Source organism: Anguilla anguilla, chromosome 2, assembly GCF_013347855.1.
Source record: "Anguilla anguilla isolate fAngAng1 chromosome 2, fAngAng1.pri, whole genome shotgun sequence".
Classification (NCBI taxonomy): Eukaryota; Metazoa; Chordata; class Actinopteri; order Anguilliformes; family Anguillidae; genus Anguilla; species Anguilla anguilla.
Genome location: NC_049202.1, coordinates 27,575,121 through 27,588,978, shown reverse-complemented (window position 1 = coordinate 27,588,978; position 13,858 = coordinate 27,575,121). Strand labels below are relative to the sequence as shown.

The following is a 13,858-nucleotide window of genomic DNA, read 5'->3' as shown; positions in this document are numbered from 1 at the left end:
GCTGCAATGTGAATCAGTATAAAAAGTAAGGGTGGGCTCATACCATCAGGCTGAGGTCCAAGGCTTGGCACATGGTAGAGGGCATAGACAGGAAGCCTGTGTAGATGTCATGCTTATTGTTGATGAAACGAACACGTGCGCTGCGTTGATTCCGATCAGCCTCCACAGTATACTTCACAGCTAAATTGAGGAGGTACAAGAGTAGAGTGAAGAGTCAACCAATGGAAAAACATAAGTGGTAAAAATATGTTTATTATAAAAAATGGATAGCCACTTACTGATGTTCTTCTTATAGTCCTTGTTGCCTGTGCTGAGGGTGTATGAGAAGCACACCTTGACAGTCACACTGTAAAGCACAGCAGTGAAACATTTGAAAATGAGAGATTTTGCTTGAGCTGCAAAAAATAAAAACTTTACAAAAATTAAATTCAAGCAAATCTGTGCTCTAGACCAATATCTTGACAAGATGGCCCATCCAACAGCCATAGTACTGCTTATTTGTAATCCCATTCTATGACCATTGCAAACACAACCCCAACCTTTAATTTTCTGCACTAAAACAATACATTTAATTGGACAAGGAATGATTAAGGATTTTAAAGAAAGTATTATTTGCCAATATTAAACAAATAAACAATTCTGTCACACTGAAACAGTGCCATATGCTTCACTCTTATATTCAAACAGCATATCATAAATATAAATGGCTTGTAATTTTTCTTTGCAGCATACACTGTAACTCCTACATTATTAAGAAAATCACTGTGGAGGTGTAGTTTTGGTTAGGGTGCCATCTGCAGGCGGAGATGCAGTGGTTTTGCTGGCCTGCAACTGCAGCTGTATGCAATTACAGTAATTAGTAACACTTTATCTGTTCTGCCTGCAATGAGAATGGGACTCTGGAATGAGATACACACAAGAGCTGCATATCATCTATTCCCTTCTCCTGTTGTGTGTGTTTTGTTTGTTTGTTTATTGGAGCGCACAATAAAAAAACCACGAAAACGGTGGCGATTACAAACTCTGTCTTCGGCATAGTTGTCCTGAATCATCTAGTAATAAAGCTAGAACACAAAGTTTGGGTTTTAAACTCATTTGGTTGCAGGAGCACTGAACATCTGAGTTGAACAATCTCATGATGCCGGCGTCATGGCCACTAGGGGTTTGCATCAACAAGTTAAATAACTCCAGGGCATAATAGTACAAGAAGCAGAGTTGCCAGAAATTTCTTATAAAAAAATAGGGCTTCTTACCAGGCCTTCTCACCAGGGGTGCAGTGGTTGGGGTCCACTATCTTGGGAAGCACAGTGAAGTTTTTGGAGAGGTGAATAACTGGACGTGCCCTAGTAATAGGGAGACCATAAAGGCAAAGGTTAAAAGGGAAGCATATACAAAGCATACTGTGGCGTCTAATTGTGCTGATACAGCACACAGTGCTCTTCAGCACTCTCAGTAAAATACCTGTACAATCAGGCAACTGGATTCAAATTGTGGTTATATTCCCCAGAAATGACAATTTATTGTCTTCTTAATATTTCTTTCACGTTTTTAACCCAATTATAACCATTAAATTGTAATAAACACTATTAGATTATTGTAACCTGTTCAGCAGACAAGGACTGGTTGGGCGTGTATCCTGCGCTCATTAACATTCATATCCATAAGTCAGGTCATGTATAAGCCATGCCTCATTGCTAGCTACAGTAGGTTAGAGCTTGTTAGAGCAGATTGTCCAATGCAGAAACCTTACAGACAAAATGAAAGAAAGCAACATAAACTAAGCTTTACCATCGTATAGTTAAACCTGAAGATAATTCAATGAGTAATAACATTGTACACCTAGCTACTTTACACTAACATTAAACTCTATAGCAGTCTCAAACTACAGACATTACATTCGAATGAAGAAAGTATTTGCTGCCACATGTCTATACTTGAAAGATATTTACTTGTTGCCAGCTAACGGTAGGACTACTTACTGATCCACCGTGTTCTGCAAAAAGTTCCAGGCAAAATTGGGCACTGCAAATACTATCTGTACAAGTTATTGCAATATTGCAGTGCCGGTGGGCTCCAGAGATAAAACCCATTTCTTGTAGGTCTCTTTATTTTATGAAGTGTATTGCTTTCTCCACATCCAGAGAAGGGGCAATGCTTAGGCATTTTCAGCTTAGTTTGCCTTACCCACGCAAAAGTGGAAAGTGCATAATTTACATATCACATGTCGAAAAGATTTCACTGGACTTAAGGCTTTTGTTACGTAGCCAACACCCACTTAACCCTGCCCACTGAAAACCTGGTATTTGGCCAAAGGGGAAAGCAAGCCAATTTGGGCATGTTTTTTTGTTTTTTCCACAAGAATCATTTAAAAATATTTGCTTGTTTGGCTTGCTGACATCCTCACTAATTGCCCCTGCAAAGGTCTGCACTTACTGTATAATAATAAACATCAATGTACATGTAAATCTACTGAACTAGCTGGAAACCTGCCATGGATCAAGACTGGTATGCTTAAATTGAGCTGGTACAGAGGATCAGTGATAGGCAGAGATTTACAAGAGCAGGACAGGTGTTTCAGATTTTCCAAGACAACCATAAAATGTAGTGTAGAAATAAGAAACAGTTCCCAACACTCCCCACCTCAGCAGAGCGATGCGGTCATCCAGGGAGCCCACCAAGACATCAGGGTAGCTGTTCTCATCCATGTCCATGCCACCGTTGATAGAGTAGCCAAATGTCTGGAACTGGCCATCACCCACCTCCTTCCCTTCAATCACCTGCCAAGACAAAAAGGGCTTGTAAAATAGAAGTAGAGTAATAACCTTTTTTAAAAATTAATTTTGTCCTTTAATTCTGTTATGAGCATCACATTTTACAATAGTATAATAGTTGGGCCATCTCAATTGCTGATATCACTGCATATTTATTATAAATGAATACAAAAACTGGCTCGCATCATCATTGACTGTCAAAGTGCTTCACCCCCCACAGCTCACTGACCAGGTTACATTATCATTTAATTAATTTAAGTAATTTAACCCCTTTGACCCCAGTGGTCTTCACGCCGGCGTGCCTAGATTGCTCAATGCAACCAAACTATGAGTTAAAAACGAAAACTCTGTGTTCTATTTTCATTAGTAGATGATACAGAACAACTATGCTGAATATGGAGCTTCGCAGCACCACCATTGTCGCGCTGGTCATTCATTTAACACGCACCCACTCCCTGCAGTCTCATCTGCAAACCCTCCACCCCATGACACACTGGACAATAGTGTCTATCTGGGCATTCATAAAAATATTCTTTCACCACTAAAAATTGTATTCCATCATAGCAACAAGATAAACTCAACAATAGCCCTAAGATATGCCAAAACATCAGTGAAGACCCTGCTCACTGAATAACGAAATAAACAAGTTAAAGACAAAGATAAAGACACATTTTTCTAAAATTATACCATGCCATTCTACTGTCAATATCTGGGACTAAATATGGAATAAATATACAACATTACCATTGGTTTTACGCATAGAGATGTCCCTTTCGAGACATCTCATATATTGCCTTGGACAATCCGTTTGTGAAATGCACACTCATTTGTGATGCCTGGGTACCTTCCAAAATAGCTGCACGTAATACCACGCAGACAGTTTATGGTGTTGTCGCCCTTTGTATTACAATCTGACTTGATTAACAATTAATTTATCAAATAGGTGAAAGTATAAGCTTTCTAACAATGTATAACATGTCTAATTTAACTTTTTGAATAGCGTTTTGTAAACCTGCATAACCAAAAATTGTGAATCATCATCTCCGCCTTATGCATTCACTCTGTGCACCAGGCAAAATGATATCGATCAGTTTAATCTTATTTTGCAAGATATTATTATTATTGAGGATTTCTGAGCATAGCTAAGCCATATGTTTCTTGATGGATCTAGCTGACATAGTTTTCTGGAGTAAGTCATGAGAGGAACATTGATTCTCTGTCTCTGTCTGAACACAGGTAAGAACACAGGTTCACACTTTTCATTGATATGTAAGTGTTACTGTTCAAAATATTTAGGTTATGAACGTTATTTTTGAAATTGAGTGTCTTCAAATAGGTTAGTGGAATTTTATAATGAGGATATTTCACACTGTAATGTAAGCTTCCGTCAGTAGCTTCAGCAGGGTTTGTGCACATGCACCGGATGTGATGTAAGCTGGAACTTTGCCAAAAAGTGGTGAACGGCTGAATATTGTTTTAACGTCGTCCCATCCACATACAAGGAAACATTAGATACAGTAGAGTACAGAAAAACATACAGAGTTAATGATTACACATTTAGGTACTGTACCACATTGTGTGATAATGCTTTTGCATTATTTTTAAATCACATTTGGAGCGATTTTGGATGTGTTTCTGGACCCCTAGATATTTTAGACCACTGTACTGACAGAGAGCTTGTAATTCCCACTTGAAAATGATGCAAAACAGTTGATCTGTAGTGAAATACATGATTATGTTATGATTTACAGCAATGCATTACTTAGACCTTTTTGGATAAATGTGGAGACACTGGGAACACTGCTTACTTTTTTCTTTATAGATCTTCAGTAGTTCTACATATCCACCCTTATAATTTACCCACTTGTGGTCAAGTTTTTGATCCAGGACATGTATAGTTTAACCTGTCTAATATATGGGATCTCTTAGTATTTCATTGCAAACTAAAAAAGAGCTAATTCATTTTTGCTTTTTTGCCTAGACAATTGCATGTATGGCACTTTATTTATTCCTAAACTATGAATATAAACTAATATGTTATTATTAATGTAGTATTTTAAATCATACAAATGTCTTTCTGCATTTAAGCCATTTTTAAGCCATGTCATGAGTTAAAGCTTTAAATAGGGTACCCCCTAAATGGGAAAGGATTGGCCAGATTTGTCATTTGTGTGCAAAGGGGTTAAGTAATGCTGGATACATAACTAAGGGGTACACATACAATAAGCACATGAACCCAGATTCAAATCTCCAACCTCTGGTGAGGGATAATGTACAATAAAATGACCGAAGTGAGAGCTGTTACCTGACTGGCCTCTTGGGAGATGCCCTTCTTGCCACCCACCCAGATGAAAACCTTCCCAGTGCCATGAAATGGAGCTCCTACTGCAAAGTCTGCAGGTTAGAGAGGAAATGGGTATCAGGGACAAATTGAAACTGGTTTGGTGTGAACCATAAATCAGTAACTTCCCACCATTAACATGGAGACAGCATCTCAATGAAACAAAAAACAATAGTAACATAAATGAGCAACATGACCTCTTCCCACTTCCACAAGCCTTGTTTATTCAAAATTAGGTGGCAAATATAATGGTGTGGGTGCTATATGATGGATGCATCGCTAACACTCACAACAGCATTCTGTCAGTGAACTACAACAGTTTCCTCCAGGGGAGAGGCAGGAAATCATTGGTGATTAAATAGCTGGGGTCCAGTCAGCTCTACTAATAGACAATGGTGTGAGTCATGACTATGGAATTAATATTTTACAACGAAGACACAAAACATGCTTGTACATATTACTACTTGCTTATGAAGCACACACACATATCCAAAATATTCACACATACGGAATATTTGCGCTCATCCACATGGAACATTTGTAGGCTAATTCTGAAACATTGCCTCTGATGAGATAAACAAATTTGTCTAGCTTCAGTAATTGACTTATGGTTGCCATGTTATGGCAATTTTCATACTGAAAAATATTTTCATAAAAAATATTATGATTATCTGATCATAAAACCTGGTTCTAATCAAAGTTCCAGTGTTATCCAAAGATGTCATATCAAGGAATGGATTTTTCTACAAGACAATGACCCTGACCTCAAAATCAATCAAGAGATATGGCTGACTACATGATTACTGTTTTCCCAAAGTCCACCCCAGTATTTTGTTCCAATCACCTGAATTTGCAAATTAGCATAAGTCTTCAGCCAGGAGGTAGATTTATTTTGCAAAAACAGCTGGTTGAGTTCAGGGATGGAAGAGACAAATGGCAGTACTTTTACTTTCTGACTCCTGGACGGCAGTCCACAATTTCACTAAAGGACCTTGAAATATTTCGTATTGAGAAATGGTCAAAATCCTTATATTATCTTCACCATTCTCATCAATTCTATAAAATTTGACTCAGTTGTTTCATCTTTGTAAAAGGAGGGTGCACAAAGTATTGAAAACAGTACAGTAATTTCAGCATCTTTCATTTTGGAAAACAAAAAATGGTTACTTGTTAAATAGCATTTCCTCTGAGCAATTGTATAAGCATAAAATAATTTAATTTTCCCATTTTTATACAAGCAATGCAGAGCATTAGCTATATTCTTATTCTTATTGTATATTCTTATATTATATTCTTATTTTTATTTTGGAGGGCACTGTATACTTGTCTTTCAAATGTTTGTCAGTGATTCACAGTAGCGATTGCAAAAATGTCATATGTGTGTATTCCAGTACAGCATGTGTGTACAAGCATTTTATAAGTATGTGTGAGGTAGGATGTGACTTACAGATACAATAAGGAGCCTTCTGGATAAAGTAAAAAATGAAATTTCATTTGACTGCAGCCTGAACCTGGATTTCTAGTAGGAAAGGCCTTACAGATATGTTCAGAGTCTTTCCCCAGAAGCTCCCTTAGTGAAAAGTTGAATGTGGAACCGCAGTGATGTTTACCTTGGAATCCGTCTTGGTTGATGTCACCGATGGCTGCCACTGCCAGGCCAAAAGCTGAAGCCCTGAAACCTGTCAGCACCATGGTGGCAGTTTTCTGAAATGCCCCGTTCTCATTCATGAACAAGTAGACTGCCCCACCCTCCTCCTTCTTGCGGTCAAAGTAGAATGGGGCCCCCACAATCAGGTCATTCCAGCTGCAAAATACCCCATGTGATCACATGAATGCACACACACACACACACACGCACACAGTACACATGTACATATAATTCAGTTTTACCACTGTGAATGGTCTACTGAGACAGATCTAATGCAAGAGTGGGAAATAGTCAAGCTGACGGTGACATACTCATCATTGTTGAGATCGGTGACAGCAAGGCTACTCCCAAAGTAGGAGCCCACCTGTTGCCCAGGAATGGTGATGACGACCTGCAGTTCAGTATCCGCTTTCAGTCCTAATGTGACAGATCCTTTGGCCTCATCCCGAGGAGACCCTGTCACCACTGTGTACTCATGCCTACTCAACAACTTCTTCTCCTCTAAGACAGAGTAACCTGCAACATATCACATACGTGGTTCAATTTAACCAATCATACACTGTAACACTGTAACATGTCATTCATTTGCCACCAAAACCCACTCATTTTTAAATCTTTTGCTCACTGTAACACTCACTGGGTCATATGCTACTCAGGGTAACACACTCAACAGAACATGCATCACCCACTGCAACACAACTATCGAAACATAAAACTACACAGCACTCTAAAATACGTCTAAAAGTGTTTACATAATAACCATAGAAACTTAAAGAGTATGAACAAAAATTATATCCATATCAATTGTAGTGTCTTTTGTATTGCAACATTATCAATTTCCTCTGGCATCAGGGAGTGCTAGTGTGGCACAGTGCAGAAATCTGCCTGTAGCATGGACACCATACCCATGTAGCTGTAGCGCTTGCTCAGCTGGCCAAAGTCTTTAACGTTGGAGTCCCAGGAATTCCCAGGAGTGGGATCCCGCCATGTGACGTGAACATTGCCTAAAATAAGGTGACAGACGTGAAAGTCATCACAGATGTTCAGGAACAATCACAATGATCACAAAGTAAAATGGTGCAAATTAGGTATAAATGACATGAGGTATACTCTGACATAAAAGCCAACAATGGCTCATACCTTGCCATACAAAGCTGCCTGGGGAACCAATGTAGATGTCTGTTTCAGTTATGCCTGCTGACATGCCCATGTTGCACATTCCCTCCAGCTCCATGTCAAAGTTTGGGTTGCAGGCCTCATAGTTGTATTCTTGCCAATCATCAGTGAAGTCATAGGTCAGGGCATTGCCCCGCACATAGCACTTTCCAATCATCCGCCATTGCTCCTCTGCACCCCCTCTGATCACCTTCACATAGCGATGTCCACAAGCCTGGACGAGAACGAAAGGACAAAATGGAGAAAAATGTATTTTCTTTACCCTATTCACTTCATTCATCCTTCAACACTTTCAAAACCTTCTTTCTGCACTGGAATAATATCATAAAGCTATTGAATTGAATACATAAAGATATTTTGTGCTTGCCAGCACTGTTACAATACAACAAGAAAAATACAAAATGTGCACTAGGCAATTCCTCTATGAATAACTAGCTATATCAATGGAGAGTCAGTGAGCTCTTCTGTGTTAATTATGTCAACCGAAAACAACATCAGTCCATGCACAGGAAAATGTGGCAAAACCTACCAGCACACGTCCCCCTTGTTGCTGCCTCTGGCTTGCCACACTGACTCCCAGCCACATCCCTTCCACCATTTCATTGGGATCCGCTGAGAGGGGAAGAATGTGTCATAAGACCACTCCCCAACTTGCATACTATAGGATCATGTCATACCTTAAAATATGACTTACATAAAGCATTAAAAAAGCAATTATATAAAATTTAATGACTTGATACAGTTCACTAAGTGCTGTATGTTAACATTCAATAGCCAATGTATCTAATTCTATGCTGTTTCACCACATACAGTGTATTGGTTGGAATGTAAGAGGGCATAGACACCAGCTGCAGTAATCAAGTGCATTAAGGGAATAAATGACTTCTGTTTAACTGGCCCGATTATAACTATGATGAACTATTTCTGTCTTGAAATGGACTCTCTAACCTCAAATGAGCTATAATTGGAAGTTTTGCATATGGCGATTAAATTAATATAATTGACTGGACCAACAGCTCTTTGTCTCTGAAAACAATTTAAACTCATGTATTGGATCTAATATTTTCGAAGACTGTACTTGTACCTCTTCCCAACCAGTCATTTTATTAAAACTTGTTTGTTATCTTTATCTTCAATACCATCATTTTTGTTAAGAAATTCCTACAATACTCATCACTAAATGCAGTTTATCAAGGAAAAATGTATGTATGTACAAAATTACAGTACAGTCCAACATAAAGAGGAACGGTATTAGAAAAATAAACCAAATTAACATTTTTCTGGTGAGAATTCGGTTTAACACCATCTAAGCGTTCGGTGAAGAACTACATTTGTTTGAAAAGTGAAAATTTTCTTGCCCTGAGCTACAGTGAGCACTACGGCTGTCAAAAAATATTCGAAGTTCGAATCATGTTCATGCATTAACATGCAGGCTGTAATTTCATGCGGCGAATCATGTTCATGCATGCAAAGTTCATTTCCTGTGCTAACGTTACTTCCTCTGTCAACAAAAAACGTTCTGCCCTGGACCCAGGGCAAGTGGATCGTCTGGTTTTCCTTGCCAATAACCTCCGGTGATACTTCCAGCTCTATTGACAACTAACGTTACTGGTCAGCTAGCCTCGCGAGCCAGTCTCTTTTTTCACTTCGTTCAACAGATCTGGGCAGCTAACAATTTAGGCTAAATAATGTTCCCATGGCAGGCTATGTTTCCTTTCTTTTCTGAAGATTTTGAAAAAATTTGATGATGAAAGAAGTTAAACAAACTAAACAGAGTAAGTAATTAATTTTGTTTTAGGCTACAGGTATTAGCCGTTTGAACAGTTTCTGTGTTAAGAAATAAACGGGGATTTCCTATAAACAATCATTTCCTGATGATTAATAAATGCCGATGTGTGGCAAATTACATCCACGTGAAAGTGCTTTAATCATTTGCTTATTAGGCTATAGAAACTGCAGGGGGCTCATTTATAAAATGAACTTGCGTGCATACGTCAAGTGAAGACCTGACGTAGAGCGACGACCGTTTCCACGGTCAAATCGAGTCATGTTGAAATTTTAAAAATCACTACTTTGAAGTGATTTTCTATGCACGCGCCACACAGTTGATCTGAAATACGTTTTGTAAATGAGGCCCCAGATGTAGTAACCTAGTATTAAAGTTCACCGGTGTCCTCTATTCTACTGCCCGCTCGTGGAAAATAACGTGTAGGCCAGTTTAGAGGGAGCGTCACGTTTGGCCAACAACAACACCCCTCATTCCCTTAGCAGCAGTAAGGACAACACATGGCAGTAAAATAAAAGGAGGCTCCCCAGCCTCCAATCACTTATTACACAGTAACCCACATCATAAAACTTTTTTTTGTACTTTCTACGGTTACCTGGTCTCGTTCATTTTTTAATCAAAAAATTGTATACCCTTTCAGCTTTCAAAAAGTTTTAAATGTCAATATGTAATGTACTTACATTGCATTCACTTTTGGAATATACAATACTGGCTCCTTTGTCTATGTGCATGTGCCTGTAATCCAAAATGCCCCTGCTCGTATTCAAGCTAACGCTGTTAGCAAGGTCAGCCATTATTTTAAACTCAATCAGACAATAATCCATTTAGAACATGGCTGGTTTATCTGACCACCCCTCTCTTCAGTACAGTAGTAATTTGTATAGCAGATGTTTGCTTATCTGAACAGTGATAGGTTTACTTTTATGCCAATCAAATCAGAGAATAAATTAAACAAGAATTTAACCTTTCAAATGAGCCCTCATTGGTGTTGATGGATCCAGCCATTCCCAAGTAATCTAACTACATAATGCCAGGAGGGACTCTGTGTAATGAAGATCGTGGAGTGAATGCGAGCAGTAGTGGTGGGCATTCCAGTTCCTTTCAGGGACACAAATGTTTTGACTCAGTTGCCTAAAAGGATTCATTCCTGGCTTCGTTCTCTGGTTCCTTCACAGCTCTTGTCCTGACTCCCGCGAACGAGAACGAGTGTCACGAAATGACTGGCTCCGACTTCTGATCCTTTGTTCACTGACTCTAGTTCCTAGTGAACAAGAATGAGAGTCATGCAGGGACTGATTCCGACTTCTGATTCTTTGAAAGGATACAATGACAATGAGGTTGCAGTGCAGAGTGTCAGCTTTAATTTGAGGGTATTTTCAAACATATCAGATGAACCGTTTAGAAATGACAGCACCTAAGAGCCACCAGAGATCGTCACTACTCCAATCCTATTGTGTCCTTGTCTCTTGATGTCTCTTGATTAATTGTCTTGAATTTTCGATTATTCGTTTTTATACAACAGCTTGGCTGAATGCTCATTTTTTGGTTGGTCCAAGGGTGTGCATTCATTTTCAATAACAGGACACGTCGGCCTTTTAACAGTTCTACAATTAATGCGCTACAAAATCCAACATTCTAAAGAAATTAAACAGCAATTTTATTCTTTTGATTTTGAATTAATGTTACATCCCCTCTAATTTCATGACAAAGCTAAATCACGGTTTTGGTTAGGCTACTGCAACTTATGGCTTGATTTACGGTTGCCAACCATCCCGCAAAATACAGAATTGTCCCTTACTTGAACAATAGAATAGGCATTCCATAGATATTTATTTGTTCCTAGTGAGCGAGAATGAGAGTCATGCAGGGACTGATTCCGAATTCTGATTCTTCGTTCACTGACTCCAGTTCCTAGTGAACGAGAACGAGAGTCATGCAGGGACTGATTCCAACTTCAGATTCTAGTTCCTAGCGAAAGAAATGTGACATGCTGTCCTTTGTATGTGAATTCCTACAGGAACCACGACACTGTTATTATGCAATTGACAGACATTTTTGAAACATTTCACAGATTTAACAAGCACAAAACCGTCCATACCCACGGTGCACCTGTACAAAGTGTCATGAGTAAAACTTGGCTAACTATATAGCTAGCTAGCTATGGCATGTCCTCACCTCTGTAACGTTATTAGTTGTTATCCGTGTGTCCATACATCTGTATCAGTGATATGTGCTAACTAGGTTAACTAAAGTAGGCGAAATGCGAACATATTAAGGTTAGCTAAAGTAACGTTGCGATAAAGCGGTGCTTAAAAATCTTGTGCCGTTCGAAGTGGTGATTTTGGGATATGCACCTGCGCATGTGTCCTACTAAACAAAGCACCACCTGCGCATGCGTCCCACCAAACGTCCCTCTCAGGTCGTCCTTGAGTGAGTGAGTAAGTGACACAATTTGCCATGCATAGCCCACAGTGGCAGTTCCTGCGCGCTGTGGGAAAAATGAATAGCCAACATGGGCATGTTTTCTTGCAATTTACTCAAATAGTGTTTACTGTTAGCTCGCAAATAAGTGGCACAAGTTAACCTACTAAATAATTTGCAAACGACAGAAGGGTTGATGATAACAATATAATGGCTATAGACTATTTTATTTTATTAAAGACAGCACATTAAAATTAGCAGTGTGGGCCAATTGCTTATGAATTTGTTGCTTTATTGGTGCAAATGTTATATAGTGGATCAAACAGGTTGTAAAATAGCTAGCCAAAATGATTTTACATTTCAATTTTACACTCTTTATCTTCATAGTCATTGGCTGTCCTAATTTTATGAGCCGTAATTCATGGATTCTACCGAATGCCATGCCATGCCATGCGTAACTGTAGCAGGATTGTTGGATATCCCTCGGCTACATTTGTGTTTGGTAAGTTAATTGTGTCGGTCTCCTGCATTTCCTGGTGGCCTCTTTAGTTATAATAATAATAAGAATATCCTTGCATTTATATAGCATCTTTCCGAATGCTCAAAGTGCTTTACAGTCAGGGGGAACTCACCTCACCCACCACCAATGTGTAGCACCCACCTGGGTGATGCACGACAGCCATTTTTGCGCCAGAAAGCTCACCACACATTAGCGAAGGTGGAAAGGGAGAGAACATAATTCACATAGTTCACAGTTTATTTACATCACACAAATAAGAGAGTATAGCTCCTAGTAGCCTGTAGCATTTCTCAGATGTAACTGGGCTACCCACCTAGTGTAAGCCAGTTGCTTTTAATTCTATAGGTCTATTTATTACTCAGGCAAGTTCGTTATTGCAATACGAAGGAATTATGGGGAAGAAGACACATAGAGTTGTGGCAACTAGTCTTAACTCGTTTAAATTTTTTATATTTAAAATAGGATTACTGATAATGTAATAAGTTGCGATATTGGTGTAATATCATTCCGTTGTAGAACTACAAGTGGAAATACAGAGAGAAGTGCGGCATTTTAATACTTTTCTCTTACAGCAGAGAAGAATGAGCTTTTATTAAAGGACAATATAGACACTGACACAATATTCCACACTGAAAGTACAGAATGGGATGCATCAAATGGAAAGGCCATAAGCTTCTTCTCTAAATTAAAAAGGAAAGTAAAGAGAAAATGGTGAAATTTGAAATTCAGATACACCAGTCAGAAAAGAAAATAGTTGCACATAATTCTACAGAACTTTAAAAAAAAGGATTTGGGATATGCTTTCTTTTTTGATAAGATAAGAAACTTTATTGTCATTGTGCTGCTGTACAAGGCAACAACACAACAAAATTACGATTTCTATCTGGATTGGTTGAGAAGTACATTTCACGAAGGAGGGGACAAAGTCAAAAAGAAGTTAGCAAACCCTCTTAAAAACAGAGATTCCACTAATACAATATATGTTAAACGGGGGATAATCACTGAGATAAAAGGGTATTAACCCCCTCAAGCTGGTGGCATCATCATTGACGATTACAAACAGCATATGATATATCTAGATGCATAGCTTCCTGCTCATAGCACTGGGAGACAAGTAGGGAAAGCCTGTCGAAACTGCACATTTGGAGCTTTCAGACCAAGTAGAAGCGTAGATATCATAATTCAAATTTTATGT

The 13,858-nt window shown here is 38.8% G+C and overlaps 1 protein-coding gene across 4 annotated transcripts in view; it reads right to left on the bottom strand.

Moving 5' to 3' along the window:
• itga3b (integrin, alpha 3b) overlaps positions 1-13,858 on the bottom strand; it is a 122,676-nt gene that overhangs the window by 65,584 nt on the left and 43,234 nt on the right. For 3 of the 4 annotated variants that reach the window (XM_035406108.1, XM_035406109.1, XM_035406110.1), the window contains 10 exons: positions 8,466-8,548; positions 7,901-8,150; positions 7,666-7,764; positions 7,072-7,276; positions 6,723-6,916; positions 5,077-5,165; positions 2,641-2,777; positions 1,254-1,343; positions 279-346; positions 44-180 (listed from right to left, as the gene is read on the bottom strand). In XM_035406108.1, the coding sequence (XP_035261999.1) occupies positions 44-180; positions 279-346; positions 1,254-1,343; positions 2,641-2,777; positions 5,077-5,165; positions 6,723-6,916; positions 7,072-7,276; positions 7,666-7,764; positions 7,901-8,150; positions 8,466-8,548 (1,352 nt within the window). Of the gene's footprint in view, positions 1-43; positions 181-278; positions 347-1,253; positions 1,344-2,640; positions 2,778-5,076; positions 5,166-6,722; positions 6,917-7,071; positions 7,277-7,665; positions 7,765-7,900; positions 8,151-8,465; positions 8,549-12,775; positions 12,805-13,858 lie in introns of all 4 variants that reach the window. The other variant, XM_035406111.1, reaches the window with a different exon arrangement.